Raw genomic sequence first — 23,927 nt, 5'->3', positions numbered from 1 at the left:
GGCAGCCATATCAGTCTCAAAGGCCCACATAATCTGCAGGTTGCATGTAATACTAGACTCATGAATGCTGTGCATGCATGCATGCTAAGTCACTTCAGTTGTGTCCAACTCTTTTTGACTCTATGGACTGCAGCCCACCAGGTTCCTCTGTCCATAGAATTCCCCAGGCAAGAACAGTGCCATGGGTTGCCACGCCGTCCTCCAGGGGATCTTCCCGACCCAGGGATTGAACCCACATCTCTTACATTTCTTGCATTGTCAGGCAGGTTCTTTACCACCAGCGCCACCTGGGAAGCCCCTCATGAATGCTGGGTGCTGTTTATTCCATTACTTTATTTTAGCTTGTACTAATACTCAATTTTTTTTATGACTTTCTAGAAACAAGCTTTTTTAAGTTAAAGAATTTAGGACACAGTTTTGTCCTAAACTGTTTTGTTAAACACAGATGAATTTTTGTAATTAGTTTTAAATATTCAGGATACCTAAGTAGTCCTGGAGGGGCCTCAGGGGGAATCTACTAAGAGGCAATTAATGAATATTTACAGGACTTAGAAATTTATTAACCGTGGAGATGAGCATCAGTGCATTATTTGCTTTAGCAGTATAAACTTGACTATGTTTCAAATACATACCCATACTCCAAATTCTTAGGGAGAAGTTACTAATCCTCACAAATAGGTAACCCTAAGCCTTAATGAGATGCTCTGAAGGTTACAGATCTACAAGTGGTCTGATTTGGACCTATTGATATTTTTCTTGAGGCTGCTGTTTCACACTACAAGTTCCAGAAAGGATTTCAGATATTTTGCAGGAAACAGTTATAAAATATTTATTAGCTGAATCTGGACTTTAAAAAAAAAAAGTCTTTATTTTCCCCAGTAATGGAGACTTTTCCCGTCTAGTTAAAGAAAAGATAAAAGGCACCTCCTGCAGGAGTGTAGCCAAGGCGATAATTTATACAAGATGCCTTTGAACAATTTCCACATTTTATCACCGCCCTAATTTATGCTATCAAATAGCCTAGTTTATTTAGTAAAATGGTTATGTTTTTTCCTAAAGTATTTAAAGAGAAGAAATTTTTGTACCTTCCTGAGTAAAAGATTTTATAGGGTCAACCCTAAGGCCTAACTTAAGAATGAAACTATTCTCAGCACATAAATTCTCCTTCACGTAACAAATGTCCTGCAGGAGCGCTTTTAAGGGCTGAAGCTACTGATTTCTATAAAATAGGCTGTAGGACCATAAATAGCCAGGAAGGTATAATTTTTAATTAAAGCAAATTGTTTTATAAAGTTTAAAAAAATCACAAGTCCAAGTTTATTTCTTGTCCTGCATAATTTATTTCATGTATAGAGAAAAAATAAAAACAGAATGTATGTTAAAAAGTAGTAACAGTACATCAAAATCAGGGGTATTAAAGAAATATTTTGTACTTTTTCTCATGGGATTTTTCCTCTATTAATATATAAAAACAGATCACCCCTTCCCCAAGTCCTCAGCACCAATGCACCCTCCTGATATTATAGATAACTTGGGCTCTTTTTTTTTTCTTAAGGAAAATAACACGCAAGTTAGAAATCTTTAAAGCTTACCACATTCTCTCTTTTCCATAAAATGTCTTTCGCATTTATCAGTGGAAAATGTTTAAGTATTTAATATTGATTCACAGATAGTTAATATTGAGTCATAGATATTTAGCATTCAAAAATAAGCACTGAAGAGTTTGTCTGTCACAAACAGGAGAATTCATTTTAATGAGAAAAAAAGTGAAACTATTCATTTCACCAGCAGGGAAGCTACATATAAGCTCAGTAGGTTTTTTCCTATATTAAGATATTATTTAAACAGTTGGAGCAAAATAAAAATTTGAAAGTTTAACAACCTTTTAAAAAGCGTTAAGATATAATTCACTATTTTTTTCATATCTGTTAAAAACTTTAAAAGGTATAGAATCAGGAAATAAACAGTAGCCAGCACCATGACTGCAATGGCTTATACTCCTTCAACAGTGAAAGGAAAGAAAAATTTCTATGGAACCTAGAATTTTTACCTCATGATACCAAACAAGAGGCTTAGTGGTTTATTTTGACCGATGCCTCTGATTTTTTTTTTTTAACTTATCCAAAAACAACAACAACAACAAAAACACCTTTTAATTGTGCCAACTTACCTAAAATTCTTTTTGAAGCCTTGCAATATCGGTTGGCCAAAAAGTTCGTTTGGGTTTCTCCATTACATCTTATGGAAAACTATTCTGAATGAACTTTTTGGCCAACCTAATATGTGTCTAATATGACTCTTGCAAAGAGTAGGGCATGTCTGAGCAACTTCACTTTCACTTTCAATATGTATCTATCATCTCACTTCCATTTACAGGCTTATCCACTATACTATAAATACTACCCAAAATACATCTTTAAAACTGTTTAAGGTTACCACTTCAAAAATGAACTGACAGTAATGTACAACATGATAAATATAACTAACACTGCTCTACGTTATATAAGAAAGTTAATTCTATGTGTTCTCATCACAAGGAAAAAAACTTTTTCTATTTCTTTAATCTATGCCTATATGAGATGATGTATGTTCACTAAACTTATTGTGATAATCGTTTCATGATGTATGAGCGTTAAATCATTATGTGGTACACCTTAAACTTTAGCTGTGCTATATGTCAATGACATCTCAATAAATGTAGAAGGAAAAAAAAAGACAGTGTTCAAGCCATGTGACCCCACAATGTCAACAGCAGTGAGGTCTTTGCCAGAGTCACCCTACAGGAGAGCCTGGAATTAGTCCTGGCAGTATTGTCGCATGGTTTCCCAGGATGGCTCAGTCAGGAAAGAATCTGCCTGCAATGTGGGAGGCCTGGGTTCGATCCCTGGGTTGGGAAGATCCCCTGGAGGAGGGCATGGCAGGCTACTCCAGTATTCCTGCCTAGAGAATCTAAATGGACAGAGGAGCCTGGCAGGCTACAGTCCATGGGGTCACAAAGAGTTGGACATGACTGAATGACTAAGCAGAGCACAGTATAGTCTCAAGTCTCACTGCTGCCTTCCTGGAGTTTCAGTGAGTTTCAGTAAATTCATTCTCTGCTTAAAAAACAAAAACTGAAAGCAATGCAAGGTTCTTAAATAGATAAATATTCTGCTATCAGAAGAGTCACAAGAAGATTTCATCAAAGTATTTGTCAAGGTCAAAAAAGGAATCATCCCAGGGGCTCCCAGTCATCTCACCAATAAGCACCTCAGTTACTGATTTATTCAACTTTCAGAAACTCCTCTGAAAAGCAAATGTTAACTAGGAGCTCATGCAATGATGTAACAAAAGCCAAGCAAAGTTTTTCTCCACATGGAAAGAGACATCTAAAACAATAGAATAATCTCAGTACAGCAGACATATGGTAGGAACACCTGGAAATCTTCCTACAGAGTAAAGGATTTCAGACAGAAGCAGCATTATTAGTCAGTCTTACTGATCTGCCTGCGCTAAGTTAGAGGCTATTCTACACTCATACATTTAAGTCCTGATATTCAGTCAGTTCAGTCACTCAGTTGTGCCCAACTCTTCGTGACCCCATGGAACTGCAGCACGCCAAGCTTCCCCTGTCCATCATCAACTCCCGGAGCCTACTCAAACTCATGTCCATCAGGTCGGTGATGCCCAGTCCTCACAGTACATGGTGTTTAAAAGAACCACTGCATTACCAAAGGGGGAGGGATAAACTAGTGATGAGCAGATATACTCTACTATATATAAAACAGATAAACCACAGTGTCCTACTGTATAGCACAGGGAACTATATTCAATATCTTATAATATTTGGGATGATTTGGGAGAATGGCATTGAAACATGTATACTATCATGTAAGAAACGAATCGCTAGTCTAGGTTCAATACAGGATATAGGATGCTTGGGGCTGGTGCACTGGGATGACCCAGAGAGATGATATGGAGAGGGTGGTGGGAGGGGGGTTCAGGGTTGGGAACTCACGTACACCTGTGGCAGATTCATGTCAATGTATGGCAAAACCAATACAGTATTGTAAAGTAAAATATATATATATATCTTATAATAAACCACAATGGAAAATAATCTGAAAAAGAAAATAAATAAATAAAACAGCCATTGCACATGAAGCTGAAATCAAGTCTTTCTGCAGGCACATAAGTTCATTCTGAGAAAAGGTCTCTGTCTATGCTTACCTTGCTCAGCCAATCATCTGAAAGAACTAAAAGTCTGGACTCCTACGTAATTGTTTTCTCTCTACAATTTTAAGTGAAATTGTTCCTAAAATAAGATAATCGAGGGTTTCAACCTCATATAGCCACAGCCTATCAATACCAAGTTTTTAAGAAGTATTAGAATAATGTCTGGAATAAAGTGATAAAAATGTCTCAAGTACTTTTTAAAAACAAAATGATTTTCAAAACATTTAAGTCAAAGTCTTACCCAGAGAGGGCATCTGGAGAACGTTAGTCTATTATTACTATCAACAGTTATAAAATATTTTAGAAAATGTCACACCAACTCTATTGGAATAGAATCATATCAATAAATTAAAAAACTCTTGGCACACAGACTAAGGAGATCTGCTTTTTGATAAAGAGTAATAGAGTGGAATTCATTACTGTAGCTCTCCCACTTAGTACAAACACCATAAAACACGACACAGAAAAAATAAACAAGTGTGTGGCTGTCAGTAGAGCCAAGACAAATTTGGAAACTAAAGAACATCAGCTGTCTTGGCAGTGGGGAGTAGTTTCAAATTCTAGTTGAAAATCTGAGTGAACAAGAGTCTCTGTCATATTTCGAAGAGAGATCAATACATAGTTGTGACATTGATAAGCAAATTCTAAACCAAGAGCAGATGCAGACAGTATTTTGACTTGGGATATTAAAGATCCTGGGTCTGGAGACACAGGTTTCTACAAAGCCCCTTCAGAGGCAGCACACACTGTATACCCTGAGAACTTCCGCTTTTACCCCAGCATTTCACATCAACATTCAGCTTAGAAACGAGTAAGCCTCAATGATGCACCCAAAATAAGTTATATTCATGCCTCAATGATATTAACAAATTTAAACTGCATCAGAAATGATTTCAGAATCACGTAAGTAAATTTAACTGTCAACTTTGTAGTGGAAAACTCACCATAAAAATCAAATGTATTTATCACAGCCAGAGTGTTTTTAACTAAGACTCACCTGTTACGCCCAGAGTCTCGGAAGCCTTTGGCAAAGGGATTCCTATCTATTTTCAGGCGAGTAATCTGCAGAGTTGGAAAAAAAAAAATCACATCAAGTCTTAAGATAAAAGCCAAGGAAGGTTATAAAAAATGGTAGTGATGGAAAAACTAAAAGAAACTCCAGAATCAACTGTTAGAGGATTCTACTGTGTTCTTCTCCCCTGTTTCTAGGGTATTTTATTGTCTTCGTAGCAAAGCTACAAGAATATTTCAGAAGTCGTCTAGACATTCATTTGCTATGAAAAGAACATTCCCCTACTTCTATCCAAGCACTGTAATAAAGTTTGCTTTGCTATTAATATTCCTAGAGAAGGGGATTCTGAATCATCTGTTGATAACTGCCCTTCGTTTGACAATCTCTTTAAAATTCTTCCCTAAAAATTCCGTGAAATGTGTCTGCTTCTCTTGCAGTAGTGGTGATGGAGAACAGCTAATACCCAACTTCTATTTAACAGCAACTTATACACTGAAATGTTGTTAATGTTCTTCAGAAATAGGCAATATATACTCCTTGAACGTTCCTGCCTTCCGTTTTCCTTTGTCTCTCCTCAAATCATCTTTACAGCTCTCATCTCCTCTTTCATCTGTGGAGTCGTGACCTGGTCAGAGCACTACAGTGAATGTCTAACCAAAGGTAACCATGACTTGAAGGTTTTAATAAGATTCAATCTTATACACATAGGAGAAATAAATAATAGCTTCATTTTAACTACAGCTGTAATTTGTTGACTTACAACTAGATTTTTATTCAGGAAGATCCCAAGATATGAGGGAAATTTTTTTATAAGTGGTCTAATCATCTCCATTAAAAACAATTTTTTTTAGTTATACCATCTTGAAATTGACACTAATAAACAACATCCCATCTGTTTCTGACCATATCTCCATCTTGCCCAGAGAAGTTTATAGCCTATTTTCTAAGAAGCACATCATGCTTTGTTTTTCTGTGTTCCTTGGTTTAGTAGAATCTACTAAGTTCTAATTGTGCCATTTTGGTCAAGGACAAATGAACACTGCTGAATGACACTCGGGCAAAGAAAGGCATCTTTGGAGAGTCACCTGAAATCCCCCTATATCATGTTGTGTGTACTTTCAGCCATCTGCCAATCAGCTTTGCAACACCGAAGGCAGGTGTATTCCATATGCTACTGTCTTAGTTTGTGGATGCTGCTGCTAAGTCGCTTCAGTCGTGTCCAGCTCTGTGCAACCCCATGGACAGCAGCTCACCAGACTCCTCTGTCCACAGGATTTTCTAGGGAAGAATACTGGAGTGGGTTGCCATTTCCTTCTCCAAGTTTGCGGATGAAACTATATTATAACAAGATAATGTAAGGGTCTGCTAAGTAATTCACTATGTCTACCACTCTGCCATTGAAAGAATTCTTTATAATTCATTATAACTCAATTATCTGTTCATTTAAATAATGCTTAAAGAACACTTAATAACTTAAACATTCATTTAAAACAGTATTTTAACACAGAGGGAAAGGGGAGGGTGGAATAAATTGGGAGAGGAATATTGACATATATAAACTACCATGAGTAAAATAGATAGCTAATGGGAAGCTGCTGTATAGCACAGGAAGTTCACCTTGGGGTTCTGTGATGACCTAGAGGGGTGGGATGTTGGGGTGGGGTGGGAAGGAGGTTCAAGACAGAGGGGATATACACATATACATATGAATGATTCATATTGTTGTACAGCAGAAACTAACACAACACTGTTAAGCAATTACACTCCAATAAAAAAATTAAAAATAAAAAAAATAAAGTGCAGGGGAAGAAGTTTAAAAAATACTTCTGAGCTATAAATAAATGGAAAAACATAGTAAAAAAATAGCATTTTAAAAAAGAGTTTATGGCAAAATCAATACAGTATTGTAAAGTAAAATAAAAATAAATAATTTTTAAAAAAGAGTTTACAGCTATTACAAAGAATGTTACTTGAATCAGTTCTAATGAGGTGGATGAAACTGGAGCCTATCATACAGAGTGAAGTAAGTCAGAAAGAAAAACACCAATACAGTATAATTAACGCATAGTATGGAATTTAGAAAGATGGTAACAATGACCCTATATGCGAGACAGCAAAAGAGACACGGATGTAAAGAACAAACTTTTGGACTCTGTGGCAGAAGGCGAGGGTGGGATGATTTGAGAGAATGGCATTGAAACATGTATATTATCATATGTTAAACAGATTGCCAGTCCAGGTTCAATGCATGAGACAGGGTGCTCAGGGCTGGTGCACTGGGATGACCCTGAGGGATGGGATGGAGAGCGAGGTGGGAGGGGGGTTCAGGATAGGAACACAAGTACACCCATGGCTGATTCAGGTATGGCAAAAACCACTACAATATTGTAAAGTAATTAGCCTCCAATTAAAATAAATAAATAAATAAATTTTTAAATTAAAAAAATAAAAAAGAGTTCAGATTTATATCATAGTGCTTGTTTAAATAGAGGCACATTGCAATCACCAGCATCATTATACTGACATCACATCTATTATGTGCATACCATGTATGCTGGAATATGAGTTTTGCACATATTATTTCATTTAATTCTCATAGCAACTTAGATGTAGTTATTATCCCAATTTTATGTTTTCTTTTATACCAGCTTAAGTTTTTTATGATTATAAGGTTACTCGGCCATAGAACTGGACTGGGACCCCAAGTTTCAGAGCTTATGCTGGTAACCACCAGGCATGGAAGCCTGCCAATTTCCCATAAGTTCTTCAAAATACAGCTGGGAAGTTAAAAAAAAAAAAAGAACTACTGCATAATTCATGATCAATTTCCTTTCTTCCAACTTTTCCATCCTCTTAACTGATTTATCAGCATTTGTGAATTGGTATTAGTCACCAATATGTATCAAAAACCCACTGTATCTTATTTATTGTATAAAAGAGGCTTGGAGAAAATACATGTTTAAAATAACATTTAATACACAGTTAATTGGACGCATAATTCAATTAGAGAGAGAGACAGAGAAGAAAGACTAACAGGGTTGTTTAAAAGGTATCAAAAGTACAAAATGCCTCTTTTCTCCTTATATGTATTTTTCCTGAAAAAAAAATTATTTTCTATGATTGATATATTTTAAGAATATATTCCTGGGACTTCCTGGTGGTCCAGTTGTTAATACTTTGCCTGCTAACGAGGAGGCTTCCGGTTCCATTCCTGGTTGAAGAGATAAGATCCCACATGCCTCACAGCCAAAAACACAAAACAGAAAACACAAGAAATATTGTAACAAAATCAATAAAGACTAAAAGGGAGCGTACATGTGTCGCTTCAGTCGTGTCCGATTCTGTGTGACCCTATGAACTGTAGACTGCCATGGACTCCTCATCCACGGGGTTCTCCTGGCAAGACTACTGGAGTGGACTGGCATGCCCTCCTCCAGGTAATCTTCACGCCCCAGGGATTGAACCCACATCTCTTACATTTCCTGTATTGGCAGGTGGGTTCTTTATCACTAGGGCCACCTGAGAAGCCCTGAAAAGGGGCTATATCTTAAAAAAAAAAAAAATCTTAATTATCTTCAGCCCTTTTAAAGGTTAATTTCATGTTCCTTCCTAAAAGCCTACATAAAAAGTGTGACAATGTGAGTGTGAGAGGACAGGACAGCCTGGGTGGTGTCACCCATGGATGAGAGCAGATGAGCCTCTCAGCCCTAAGGGAGAACTCACAGGGCAGGGCTCAATCTCCTAAGAAGATTTAAAACAAAAGAAAACACAACAGAGAGCTTAAAGCCTTAGATTGTTGACTGAGATGTATATAAATGTCAAGAGAAGTGAAAATCTAAAATAATGCTGCTGACCTTTGAAAATGAAAAAAAAAAAAAAAAATCTACCACAGACCACATTGCTCTGCTACATTGCTATTTCTTAAGAAAACTGGCCAGAAAATTGCATGGGTCAAATAATTGCCTCCATTCAATTTTCCACCTGCTTGATACAGCCTTAAATAATGACATATATTAATGCTCACTTATAGAGAAAAGAAATATTTCACTTCTCAAATTATTTCTAGTTGAATGAAAGGATTACTCCACAATTGCTTATCTCTCAGACAGTAAGGGTATGTATAACCCTCTATCACAATTAAAGAAATGGCACTCTTGTACATATAAGAAGGGTAAATGATTCTGAAATACTTCCCATAACACATGGATGTCAGCTCTAAAATAAAGTGAGCTGACAAATCTCATGTCCTGCGATATAACTCACTTTCATGTTCTACAGGTCTATTTCCTAGTCAGTACACAAGCTTTCTAATTTTAATTATGACATCAGGATTCAATGTCTCAAAATGGAAAGTAAACCTACACTGCCAGTCATGAGAGACATTCTGGTCTGAAGAAATCTTCACTAGAGTAGCTTTACATAGGCATCTTGGATAAATAATTATTACTACATATGCATGCATGCTAAGTCACTTCAGTGACGTCCAACTCTTTGCAATCCTACGGACCATAGCCCACCAGACTTCTCTGTCCATGGGATTCTCCAGGCAAGAATACTGGAGTGGGTTGCAACACCCTCCTCCAGGGGATCTTCCCGACCTAGAAATCAAACCCCTTTTGTTATGTCTCCTGCGTTGACAGGTGGGGGTATATATATATATATATATATATATACACATATACATACATTCTGGATGTCATACATGGCAAGCACTTATGACCGTTCTTAACTTTCAGATAGAGTAAAAAGAGAGCTAGCTTTTAATCTGCACATGAAATTAAAAATCTAGAAAGATTCCAAGTCTGAAAACAATACCTGCTGGTTCTGATAGGCAGTGACAGTGGTGAAAACAGTTTCTGGAAAGGAAAATGCCTTCACTCCCTCTCCAGATGGAACAGGCTTGATAGGAGAAAGATCATCCCCACAGTCTTTACGGATGATGTGGACTCGCGGTTGGTATTTGTGCATAGAATGAAGTATAATCTATATCAAGAAAAGAGAAGACAAATTTGTCAGCAACTTCTACCCAACCTCAACCCCTTGACTAAATATTGAGTATGTAAAACAAATCCCAGTTAGAAATAAAGATACCCAAGGCTGTGAAAGTCCCAATTTAATAAAGTGTATCAAAACTGGAGTGAGACAATTAGGAAGCTGTTTGGAAAGTGTGCATACAAACAAAACAAAACAAAAAAGGCAAGTAATTATTTTGGTTGAAGCCCGGTGTGCAACCATATGAATATAGCATCACATTTTCTGTTTCTGAAAACACAAGAATAAATTCATCAGCATTTTTATTTATAATGAACCTAATGGAACACAGAGTCCAAAACAATAAAACTAAAAATGAGATTGAAATGATTATTTTAATTCCACCACACCCATCCCCTAAAAATAAGTATTTGCACACCAAGATGTTCTTCAGAGAAGATTTTTCCTCTGTTGGTAACTAGAACATGTCTACTCAAGGGCAAAGGGATTTTAAGGATACCCCAGGGTTTGCCTTATGTGTGGTTCACAAAGTCTCTGGTTTGCCTGGAGAGCCCAGCATTCGTGCTTCCATCACAACAAGGCTTCCAAAACCCAGATGCCCGGGGATGAAAAAGCTCTCAGGCTAACTCGAGGAATCTGATGATATGGTTCAACTGCCTTCTGCCCAATGATTCCACTTCTGAGAATTTATCCTAAGGAAATATTCCAAATCCCAAAAAGTGTTTCATGTACAAAGATGTGCAATGCACCATTTATAACAGTGGAAAAACTATAAACCACTGACATGAATAGATTGGTTAGGTAAATGAAAATCCACACAATGGTTACAGCATAATTCAGCCATTACTAATGCTTTTAGAACATTTTTAGCCACATAATGAAACACTTCTTTTTAAATCCTAAATTAGAATAAAGGATCCAAGTTGTTTTTAAACTTACCATAACTACATAAAAATAGACAGTAAAAGGACCCATACAAAGATATGAACAGTGGTCATCTCTAGATGATGGAATTGTGGATGAATGTTTTCTTCTTCATTTGTTTTACACTTTCAAGGTAGAGGAGGTAGGTAAAGAAACAGCTTCATCCAATGAGACTTTCTATGTGCTGCTGGAAATCCAAATTCAATTATTCACTAATGAGTTTAATTAACAAATCTTTATCTTTCCTGAGCTATACAACTTGAATTCAAGCTTTAAAGTGTTAGAAGTTTGGAGAAATGCTTAAACAAAAGTCTGAGAAAAAAAAAAAAAACAACAGTGGTTGGTTGACCTGCCTCATGCTTTTCAGGAAGTGCACAGTTTAATAAACCAAATTCAGAATCACTGGTCAACCTAAACATCTCTCTACTTATACAGTGTGTTTGCTGCCCCAAAAGAATGTGTTTACCTTCCATTATTAACCAACAGTTGTGAGGTTTTTCTAACCCTAAAATTTTCTTTCTTTCAGTGGAGGAAATGCCTGGAGAGTAAATCTAATGATGATACTCACCACACCTGGCTGACGGAGGGATAGCATGAGTCTAAATAAAGGACAAGAGGGGACATTGTCATCTGGGGGGACACAACCCAAGTCGGCAACCTCTGGAAAAGTTTTTTTCCAGATATATAAAAGGACAGAATTTCAAGTTATTCATGACTCACAAAGTCAATTTAAAGGGTTACAACTGGAAATCTTTAGATAAGTAAAATTAGCAAATAAAGTAGAAAAATAGAACGTGCTGTATTTAGTAAGGATAAGTTCTGTTTTGCAAAACACTGCCTGTTGGTGGGGTGTGTGTGTGTATACACTAAGTTAAACATAAAATGTATGTCTGGCTGTAATCAGATTAAAAGTCTGAAAAAGCAAGATTTAATTCTAATGATTCATAAATTCCAGAGCTGGAAAAAAATTGGAAAAAGTCACTTTACATTAAACAAAAATAAAAGGCATGGTCAGTTTGAAAGGACGAGAGTTAACGGACTTGAAGTGAAGGAAATAAGTCATTTAGGTTTCTGTTTACTAGTCAATGAAAAGTAAATTCTTGTTTTATGAAATCTTTTTTCTCTCAAGCAGATTTCTCCATACAGCTCTATATATTTTAATAGTATTTATTTGTTTATATCCTTACACAATCTCCAGAATTATTTAAGGTGGGATATACTGGGAGTAGGGTATAGAAATAGCTGAGGCATGCCTATGTTTGCACATTAAAGGGTAACTGCCAACAGTAACCTGAAAATTACTCAAAAAAATAATGTATTCTCAATATTACCTATAGGAATTTACTATATCCCTACAAACTTTTAGGGAATGCTAAACAAGCCTTAGTTCCTGTATATAAAATAGCATTATTTGTTTTTTAACGAACTATCAAAGTTATAATGACAAACGGTCATGAATAATTTGCTTTTTATTAGAACAAGTAGAACTAGGAGAACCACCGCTCTTATGAACAAAAAGACCACAATGATAATATCCATTACTGAAATGCAAATAATTATAATCTGATCTGCATGTTCTATATTCTCTGTTCTGTTTAGACAGAGGATATTTTTTCTTTTGGATACTGTCTATTAGCACAGATAGTAACATAAATCTCTGTCCATAAACACAGGCTTCTTTCTCACGTGTAGGTTAATACACATTTTTCCCATGTTAAAGACATTAGGTTTGACATTGGTGGGATAACTAATATTTTAAAATTTAGCCATTACTAGTCTTCCAATTTCCTTTTCATATATATTCTTCACAATTCTGACTCTCCTTCAATTTCTTTACTTCTTATGAAGCAGAATAAATTACTTTTTTAAAAAAGACACTAGGTTTGAGTCAAAAGAAGCATATTACTTAGTTCTGGTGCTATCATATGAAGGCAGAGGGGTGAGAGTCCCTGCGAGGTCCCTTCATCAAGAAAGTGACTAAGTTAGTCCCATCACAATAGTACTGTTGTCTTCTCAGACTGAATCATATCAACAGTAGAATATGACTGCCTTATTTGGGATGATAAAACTGAGCAAAAAAAAAAAGAAAAACATAACAGACACTTTCGGCCTTTCCAATCTCTCTTGGCTGGAACAAAATGGCTGCCGTACTGTGCTGCTCTAACAGCGCAATAATCTGTGTGCTGCTGATGCTACAGCTGCTAAGTCGCTTCAGTCGTGTCCGACTCTGTGCGACCCCATAGCCGGCAGCCCACCAGGCTCCTCCATCCCTGGGATTCTCCAGGCAAGAACACTGGAGTGGGTTGCCATTTCGTTCTCCGAATCTGTGCACTAGTCTTCTCTTTTGTCTGAGTTAGAAGATCACTGAAGCCAGAGACTATGGCTTTTCATCTCTTACTACATTTTACAAAGTCTTCAAAACTTTTGTTTTTAAATAAATAACAGGCAAGAGTACTCTCCCTCCTACCTCCTCCTCTAGTATCAAGCAATACGTGATTTCTACTAATAGCAAAGGCAATTTTCTTGCTTCCAAAATGTATAGGTACCTATTTTTCTTTCCATTCCCCCCACACACTACTTTTTTTTAAAGTATTACATCCTGCCACAACTTTAAAAGAAAAAAAAATTTGGGAAGATGACACACTTCTATAGATATTGCTTGTTTTCTGAGTTTTTATTTTTCTTAATAGCGAAATATAATTGTTCAGGTATAAAAAACTGGGGTTCAATTGGAAATCTATTATTTTGTGTTTTAAGCAAATGCTGTGTGATTTAAAACAGTAGATGTCTGAGTGAAGCATATTATCCTCTGTAATATGGGTGGGCCTCATCCAATTAGTTAAAAAACTTAAGAAAAAAAAAAATTGAGGTCCACTGAGGAAAAGGAAATTCTGTTTCCAGACTACCTGCTTCCAGACTCAAGTTGTAATATCAGGTCTTCCCTGGGTCTTTGCCAATCCACCCTGCAAATTTTGGACCTACCAGCCCTACATCTGTGTTAGTCAGTTCCCTAAAATAAATCTCTCTCATGTGTGTGTATAATATAATCTGTTGGTTCTGTTTTTCTAGAGAAAGCTGTTTTGAATAGAATCTAGTGAAATTATGAAGCTAAAATCACATAGACAGATAAATTACTACATCTAATACTATATATTAGGTATTAGGTATAAAGCCAGTAATTTGATCAGAATTAGAATTATAAAATCACCATATTTATTTAAATTATTTAAAGTCATTTGTATCTTATCTAGGACAGCATATAGTTTTTAGATCCATTATCTCTTTAAAAGATATGTACTCAAAAAAAATATATATATATACATATATACTGAAACTATAGAACTCCAAAAAATAGAGTATATTTAAGCTTTTGAAAATCATCAACATCAAGTGCCATTTATTTTTCAATTTTTTATTCTAAAAAAAAGTAAAGACTTCAATGGACACACTGGCAAAATTTCACACTTAGCTCCCTCCTTGAGAGAGAAGAAACTAATGTTCTTTCACTGAAGTCAAGTGAAAAAGAACTGTTACAACCTGACTATGTACATAAAGAAAAAAAAGAGAAAGTAATGTACTAAAATTCAGGACAAGAAGTTGTATCATTCAGAAGTGAAATGTACTAGGCTTCAAATTACAAAAGGCAACAAATAAAAAGCACTGGCAGTTTGAGAGAGATGAGTCTTACAAATCCAGATACTGCATCTGTACCACAATGAAATGTGTACTTGAATGTCTTCATTAAGGTCAATTGCTTAAGATATTGTCTAGCAACTTACAAATCACATGCTGTCATCACTGTATTACCATCTTACGACAGTTTTCATTTTTTGTTTTAAAAGATTGGCCCATAAATAAGCTATCTTCATGTCACCTCTCTGAGAAATGAATGAATTGGTATTCCTTTTATGTACGATACACTCTTCAAAAGGCACATCAATCCTGCTTCAGTCAAAACTCTCTCAAATAACGGAAAGCTAACAGAAATGCTAGCACTGGGTGAAAATCAGCACATATCCAGTGTTTCTTATTTATTAAAACATCGATAATACGGTAGATATTGCACCTACAAACAACACTGTGTGAAAATCATTAGTGTTAAAAATGACTATATTATTGAAACTACTGACTTTAGCATATATTTCATATTTCAGTTTTCAGATGAAAAGGAATTATTATTACAACATATTTTGACACATTAGATGTCAAAATATTGTAATGTCATTGTAATGTCATTGTAATGACATCTACAAAACAATTGGGAGCTTGCAGATGGAACACACAGATAACATAAGCCTAGGCCACCATTGACAAGCGATGAGCCTCCCCTGGGAAAGGAAGAGGATACAGGCAGGACACCATAAATCATTATCCCTGTTCACCCAACTTCAAGAATTCATATTCAAAGTATAATAATTATCACTTTATGAAATTTCAAACAAATGTGTTGGCTAAAATTATCTTCCAACACAAATGCAGTACCCAGTTTTATCTATTAAAAGCTTCACAGAATACTCTGGCTACAGGCATAGCCTCTGATGAAAATGTAACCTTGACGTTGCACAACTGTGCACACTCTAGTCAACCAGGAGAGGAATGTCATGATCTTAGAAAAGTTCATTTCCTTCAGGCAGACACAGTATAGATAATGGGCGTGCCATCCAATGGAGGCAAATTAGGGAGGCCCTCTACTCACGTGGCCTTGGTCATCCAGCTCGTTGTTGGTGAGCTTCAGCTTGTCAAAACTGATCACTTGTCTCATCCAAGTCTCCCCTGAGGCAGGTGAGTCTGGATGAATGTACACGCGGGGTGGCACAGGGGAGTCAGCATTGCCCGCCACCATCCATTTAGAGCTGTGATAAACATACCTAGAAGGCAAAGACAAGGCTCTGTTTGTGGGTTGTTGCTTTCTTGGAATTTCCAACTCTGTAGACTCAGACAAAATGGGCACCCTTTTAAGTCTAAAATTCAAGGATTTGCTCTTTAGAATCAATGCGTATAAATAAGAATTCAAACACTTTTAAAAAACTCTCTGAAGCAGTGGTAGCCTGCTGACCACTCAAGGTGATATGTTAAGGATTTAGTGAAAAATATGCATGCTATTTCCACCATAAATGCAAGAATTTCAATTTGGATAAATCACACTTATTCACATTAGACATTCTGTCTATATTCTGATGGTTTCCATTTTTCTTCTGGATATGTAATTGACCTGAAGAAACTATTAAGTTGTCAAGCTCCACTTTAAGGAAATCTCAAAAATACTTGAGAGTTATATCTTCAACGGTCTAACTTTCTTTATCACTCCTCATTTTAGGCTTATGTTCAAACTGATGAGAGACATGGTAGAAAGTCGAGGGGAAATTGTCAGAATGTACAGTAAATTTATTTTTATAGGGAAAAAAGTCCCATCTATTATTTAGCATTATTTTTTCTAACTCCATTACACTAGAAACTGAAAATTCAGTTTAATTTAGTTAAAATTCAGTTTAATTTAAAGTTTGTATAATCATAAAACATAGACTTTTATCTCCTCTAATTCTCTTTTTTATTATTGTCAGAAAATCTTTATATTTTTATACCACTAATTAAAATATACATCAAACTTTTAAAATTACAATTTATCTAAATAATATTACCTTTCTAATTAAGAGGCAAAACATCCTATTCTACTTGTTTATGTCTGTCAACTACACTGACTCTATAAAAATAACACACTTAAATAAAAATGTTTCAAGTAGTATATAAGATAATGTTTAATCTTATATTCAGACTATCACTTATTGTTAGTTTAAAATAGACTAATTAAAAAACTAGAAACCAGTGTATCAATGATTAATTTAGAAAAGGATAGAAAATGAAATTATATATTTGGATGCTTGTCTTCCTTTTGTTTTAAAATATGGCATACAATTTAAAGCAACAATTTATGAATAGTCTCAAAGAATTCTACCAGCATAGTAGGAAATTTTCTTTTTAAAATAGCATGAAGTATTTTCATAATATCCCTGGTGAGGCCCACTGTTTCAGCTATGTTCACACATTTCATTCTCTTTTGAATTCAATATGCCTTCTATTCTCTAATTCTTTTTCTTGGGAAAAAATACATTATTACAATATTAAGAATAACAATAAAAACAATTTCCCTTAATTGATACAGTGTAATTTCAATAAATAAGCTCTGTGCATGGGCTTTTGTGAATATGAGTTTTACATTCTAATAAATCAGTCACTTTCATTTGACCAAATACTATTCTTTGATAGCAGAGAATGAGCCAAAATATTTATTTCTAGTATTGCTGAAAAAGTTGGAAAATAAATCTTAGAAATGCAAGAAAAAGCAGCACAATGGATACAGAGCTATTGCCAAAATAAATAGAACAATATGCTCTGTCAAAATTTTGAAAAGTATGCATATTGAACAGTTCAAAATTTCATACCCACTAAGAGAATAAATGCTACATGTTACATATTCTTTGTGAAACATTCTAAATACAAATGCTAAAACCAAATTTTTCTTGAGAAGCAATTTAACTGAAAGTAAATTTATGTTTTAAGAATTTGATCTTTTAAAATCTGGCATCTTAGTATTAATACTTGAAATTTTTCTTGTTTTATATGTGACTAATAAGGATCAATTAAATAAAATAAGCCATCCAAAATATATGGAAGAGATTTGGAGGAAGAAATAGAAGCCAAACTTAGAAGAGAAAGGAAAGATTTCTAAACTCACTAGAAAATTACACTGTTTTCCTCTGTACAAACCCAAATTAGAATATGGATTTTAAACCAAGTATACTTAAAGATAAACTTCAAGGCACTTCTAGCTTCTATCATGTAGTAGACAATTTTAACAAAACTCCCTAATGAATTATTTAATTAAAATAAGCGATACAACTTATACACAAAATGCAAATCATAAAACTGTCCTTTTTACTACCCATATTTTTAGCATTCCATATGTGCCTCTACTAATTAAATCTGTATACTTTTGACATCATAAACCTGTTTCCAAAAAGTGACTCCCTAAATCTTAAATAGTAATAAAAACCAAATCTGATTTCACTTAAAAACTTACTAAATGTTCTAGGTGTTTATTTAAAAGACAGAAACAAAAAAGACCCCAAATGAAAGCAGGGTCTTCCAACTTGCCACTCAGAATTTCTTTTAAATGTTAGCATTTTCAACTCCCCAGGAAAATAAAAATTATTGTCATTGAAGACTGTTGATTTGTTTACTCACAGAAGGAAAAGCAAAGTTTGGTTTGGTACTGAAGAAAGTATTTTTTCCAGCTTTAATTGATATCTAGATAAATATATTCTCTCTAAACCCAAATATTACAATAATTTTTAAAAATTCTGTTAACTACCAGCCACAAAAAAAACAACAAGAAGATAACAAATTCATTACCAGCTTAAAGATGGTCTTGATATCAAGATGTCTTGATATCATAATGAGTTATTATTTTGTTTTCCTAAATTATAAAGAATCTTCAATAATTTTCTCATATTAAAGAGAAAAAAGCCTGTAAACAGTTATGATTTTGCACATAACAAAATAAGGGGAATTTATTTAAAGGTCACAAAATAATCAGGAAGAAATTGAAACAGTTTAACTACTATGTACATCTACAAATTTTACTTCATATTTCCTCTCAAAATCCTAATCAAAATGTGATCAACATAAAAGACATACTTAGCTTACCAACGCTAAACTGGCCGCTTATTAAAATTCCTCAACACTTAAAGACATTTCTGTATCTATTAAAAACAAAACAAAAAATAAATGTTCACATTTACTGCAAGAGAAGGCACCATCTAGACTACTGCAAGTGACTGGGGTTGGACTGTGCATCCGATCATTCTACAAGCTTCTGGAAACAAATATCATAGTCAGTACAGATGAAACCCGAATAGCCTATGAAATCCTGGGGCTTTCTTATCCTTTGTACCCATCTGATCACTGTACCTGTATCTTTTGTTGTCCACTGGCACAATATCCATAGCAATATAATACTGCTGGTGAGGATCTAATCCTGAGATCTTCACTCTCATTGCTGGAAACATGCGCCTATGTATAAGAAAGGGGAGGAAAGACGGTTTGGGTTTTGTTTGGGGTTATGATTATGCTTGAAGAATGAATAAGCAAAGAAAGCTCTTGACTCTACTTTTCATGTGGACAAATTTATAGCATTCACTTTGGCAAATGTAATCCAAAGAATCTGAACACGGGATGTATCAAAATGGAATCATTTAAATGTAATTTGTTATACCTGTTCTTGCATTCTGTGTTTACTGAAATGTCAGTATACCTAAAAGCCAAATACACACACACACACACACACACATACACATATATATATTCTGAAAAAATAATGGTACAAAAAGCACTTTATTTTTTAAACAAAAATCAGTAAGCAGGCTGACTTTAATAAAACAAATAATAAATGGTTCCAAATAGTAGAAATAGAAAATTTGAATTTCTAAAAGTGATAAAATATATTATAATGTGAAATTTTAAAAGGGTTATAAAAAAGCACAAGGAGCCAATGTGCCATGCCATAACCAAACAATATGTTCTTTATTGAGACAGGACTTCCTGTCTGCCGCATGGTAAAGGTGAAGTGCAAAAGTTGCTCTAAATTTGAAAGGTATAGTAAAACTTCTTTATTGAAAGCAGAAACTAAACACAATGTATATTTACCAAATCATTCCTTCCCCCACCATGCCCTGAAAATACTTTATTTAACCACACTTACTCACAACTTTGCTAATTAAAACAAGTGAAACCCACATTTCTTTTAGCTTCCCAGAGATGCTTATCAAAGGAGATACTAAAGTAAATGCATCTATCTTTTTAAAAAGCACAGCAACAAGGAATACAACAGCAAATTATTGTGTATATATATATATATGTGTGTGTATATATATATGTGTGTGTGTATATATATATGTATATATATAAAACTCCTTCTTTAAGAAAAAAACAAAAAAACTTTCATCTACTGATTTATGTCTAGGACCCTTCCAGGTAGTCTAATTTTTGCTAATTTAACCGTATAACACAAATTTTAGTACTGTTATTTACCAAAAATGTTTCCATAATAATGCCATTAAAGACCACTTCAGAGAAAAGAAAGTCCATTATTCCTAACTAGGCATGAGAACAGTTAAATACACTGGCTGTTTAAGTGTTTTTCTCAGTGCACCTGTAAGATAAAGAGTAAAGGTGTTTAACTACATCCTTTATAAGACAACTGTTGCTTTGTGTTGTTGAAGACTGAATTTGGATCATTAATAAAAGCTCTGTGAAAATGTAGAAGGTAGCATATGGATTCAATAAAATATGTTTTTGTAATTTCTAATAAGTTTGGATACTTTTATACTATCCAGGTTTTTGCCATGTGTACTCCCTAAAAGAGTTGTGTGTGTTAAAAGTTTCTTTTGGGGAATAGTAGTCATAGATTTCACTACACTAAATGAACTGAAAACTTAAAAACGGAAATATTTCTGTGTGCCTTCACATTAACATGATCTGTGCAACAAATCCATTTATTTTACTAACTGATGGATGTGGAAATTTCACACTTTTAAAAAATAGATAAAACTTACAAATTTTGTTTTGGTATTCCTCAGCAAATTTAGGTTAATTTGTTGGATTTCACTTAGGGGGGTAAAAATATAGTAGCTGTGAATCTATAGAAAGAATGGTTTTTAAAAATCAGAGCAATTGTTTTTGCAGAGATTAAACATGGTTTACAGATGATTCCAGTAATTTTCATCCTAATCTAATATCAAGATAGTATAACACAGCACATTCTCATACTCCCAGCGAATCTTTGGATAAAGAAGCAATTGGAAGTTTCGAATCTATAAAAGCAAATGACAGTTTTGCTAAAGAGTAAACTACATTTTTTAAAAAAGGGGTAGTGGTAGTGGTGGATATTCTGTTCCACAGTTTCAGAAATATAACGAAAGTCTAACTAAATACCTGAACAGATGCTAAGTCGGATCACGAATCTTTAACACTTCTGCCCACGGAATATCAGTAGTCACCGTCACCGCCTCGGCGGCCACAGTGATTTCTCCGCAGCATCCAGACAGAGAGGACTGCTGGGCTGTGCCCCGCGCCGACTGCACTTCAGGTTAGGTAGGCAAAGTCGGTCTCAAAAGTGAATCACTACCGAGGGCCTCGTCTTATCTGTACAAACTGCTAACCAGAGACACCACCGTACTGCAGATTCTTTTCCCTCACCCACCAAGGCGTGGAATGAGGCCAGGGCCCGGGCCGTTCGCGCCAGCTTGCCCTTTACCTGCCCGCCTTGGTGATGATCATCTCCGTGCCGATCTCGTGAAAGCGCTTCCAGAGCTCAGCTCCTTGCAGATCCACCCGCGGGGCCTGCGGCGAGGGCAGCGGGGTCCCGGGCCGGGCCAGGGTGGGCGCCGGGGACCCCTTCGGGGAGCCTCCTGGGGATGCCAGCGGGGAAGCGCCCTGCAGGAAGCCATCCTCACAGCCGCCTGGGCAGCAAAGGGCGGAGAGGGGGTACCGGTGAGGGCTCGAGATGGGAAGCCTAGTGGGGAGATAAATCCCCCGAGGGCGGCTGGGGAGAGATAAGGGCCGCGGGAGAAACGGAAGTTTTCCTGCCATTCGGCCCTTGTAACAGGCCGACGGGTGGGTAAATACCTGCTCCGCCCGCCGAAGGGACGGACACTCGACCCTCAAGTAGGGCCCTCTTGGTCCCCAAGTCTCAAGTCCTGAAGAGGCGTGCGGCCCAAGTCCACCCCACCCTCCCTGCTTCCGCCGGGTCAAGGCCCCAAAATAAGTTTTGTGCCGCAGCCGGAGTCTGGGATCCGTGCCGGATACACCGGAGCCATGGAGAGCACAGAGCAAAAGCGCCTGACGCTCGGGTTCCTGGTCTCAGATGCTTGGGCCTCGCTTCGCAATCCGCGTCTTTGCTTAGGGCCCGGCCGGAAGCATCCTCTAGAAATCTCTCCAGACACCGCTCTAGCCAAACTCCCCGGCCGTCCGGAGGGTCTTAGCAAAGCAGCACAGGGAATAAGAAGAGCGCGAAAATCAAGCCCAACATCGCCGTCGGCCTTGGCAGCGGGAACCAAGGGTGGGGGGAGGCAAGGGAACCGCTCTGCTAGCCCTTGGGAAACCACGTTTGCAAACACACCGCCCTCTTCCTGGTTTGCCCAAATGGTTTAGGCATTTGTTTCGGTTTCGGGGGGGAGGGGGTACGCTGTCGCTCACCCCACTCTCTAGCTTTGAAAAGTTAGGAAATAAAAAAGAGCACCCAGGGGCTAGAAGCCCAAGGGAAGCAGATGCGGAAAGCACAGATCTGCACCGCTGAGTGCCGCAAATTGCAGCTGCTACGGGTGAGCTTCGCCTAGTGGGCGGCGGCCGCCTGAGAAGCCAGACTGGAAGCGGCATTTTAACCGTCTGGACTGTGACCCGAGTTGCGCGGAGGAGCGGCCAGGGCAGCGGGAGCTTTGAGCCCTGACGCCCACCGCTAGTGCGGCTGTGGCTGAGTTGCCCTGGGTGCATAGGGACACCGCACGCTCGCATGCCCACAACTCGCAGAAGTTCAGGTTCTCCGCGGCGGTACGGGCCCGCGGGACTGGGAGGGGACGTGCAGGGAAGAAGTTTAGGCGGGAGGGGCCGACTCACCCGCGGTTCCGCGGGAGCCGCAGCTCCGCTCCAAGTCTGCGCAACTCCGGGTGGGCCCGGAAGCCGCCCCAGCCGGCGGCGGGAGCGCAGAGCCATCATCTCCCTCGGAGGAGCCCTTTTCGCCGGCGCCGCCGCCTCGGCTGCAGCCACCGTCATCTAAGGCCCCGGCCGCCTCCTCCGCGCCCAACTTTCGCCTCTTCTTCTGAAGCTGTTGCTGCTTCTCGGCGCCGATCAGTGCCTCCACCGAAAAGGCGTGAGCCTTAAGGCTTAGCATGCTGCACGGCGAGCCCCTCCGTTTCTCGGCCATCCCCGCCGCCCGGCGCCCGCCCCTCGCTCATATACACGCGCGCGGGCACACGCACACACTCGTTCTCCTTTCCCCACCAAAATCTGAACGACTCTCGGGGCCTCCCGCAGGCCCAGATAAGCGCCCTTCCTCGCTGCGGGCAGAGACAAATTTGGCGTTTCCTCTCTCGCGACTGTGTTGGGATCCGAGGAACCAGCGACGCGCCCGCCAAGTTTCCTTCCCTCGGTCTCTCGCGCGCGCTCTCTCACTGATGGACTCCTTCGCTCCCACCCCCTCCACCTCCTCCTGCTGCTCCAAGATCTGCCTCGACTGATGCGCCAGCGAGAACTAACATGGGTAAAAAACACTCTGCGGACACAAATTAGGGATTGTAATTGAAATTTGTTGCCTTGATCTGTCAGCACTTCCAGGCAGGAGAGCGGTGGGAAGAACTTGCTCATTAGTGTCAATAAAGGGGCGGGGGCGGAGTCCGGGGTCCTGTCAATCACTGAGACGCTCAGCCAATCAGAAGGCGCCGACTCCGCTCAGCCCGCGCCCAGTTCCTTACAAGGTTGCAAAAAACCTAGAGTGGAAAGCGCCGCCATCTGGCTTGGAAGCGCCAACCCCGGCGCTGAACTGGGTCAGTCTCCCTGCCTCCCACAGCCCAGTCCAGCCCAGGAGTCTCCAGCTTTCCCCACCGGGACCTGGAAAGGCTGAGGTTCCTGGCTTTGAATCGAAGTGATCAACACATTAGAATACCAGAAATCTTTCAGTAAACCTAAAGTTACTGTCCCTTTCCCGTATCGCTTAATATTGCCACAACTCAGA

At 37.8% G+C, this 23,927-nt stretch overlaps 1 protein-coding gene across 1 annotated transcript in view; it reads right to left on the bottom strand.

Moving 5' to 3' along the window:
- The window catches only part of TBX18 (T-box transcription factor 18), a 28,940-nt gene extending 5,400 nt beyond the window's left edge, over positions 1-23,540 (bottom strand). Inside the window, exons 1-6 of the mRNA XM_069599256.1 lie at positions 22,814-23,540; positions 21,456-21,660; positions 19,112-19,213; positions 15,840-16,011; positions 10,043-10,210; positions 5,213-5,277 (exon numbers count right to left, since the gene is read on the bottom strand). Coding sequence (XP_069455357.1) covers positions 5,213-5,277; positions 10,043-10,210; positions 15,840-16,011; positions 19,112-19,213; positions 21,456-21,660; positions 22,814-23,120 — 1,019 coding nt within the window. The 5' untranslated portion in view covers positions 23,121-23,540. The remainder of the gene's footprint in view (positions 1-5,212; positions 5,278-10,042; positions 10,211-15,839; positions 16,012-19,111; positions 19,214-21,455; positions 21,661-22,813) is intronic.
- Positions 23,541-23,927: the final 387 nt, after the last annotated feature.

Source organism: Ovis canadensis, chromosome 8 (assembly GCF_042477335.2).
Source record: "Ovis canadensis isolate MfBH-ARS-UI-01 breed Bighorn chromosome 8, ARS-UI_OviCan_v2, whole genome shotgun sequence".
NCBI classification, from domain to species: domain Eukaryota; kingdom Metazoa; phylum Chordata; class Mammalia; order Artiodactyla; family Bovidae; genus Ovis; species Ovis canadensis.
This window is presented reverse-complemented; position numbering and strand designations above follow the sequence as displayed.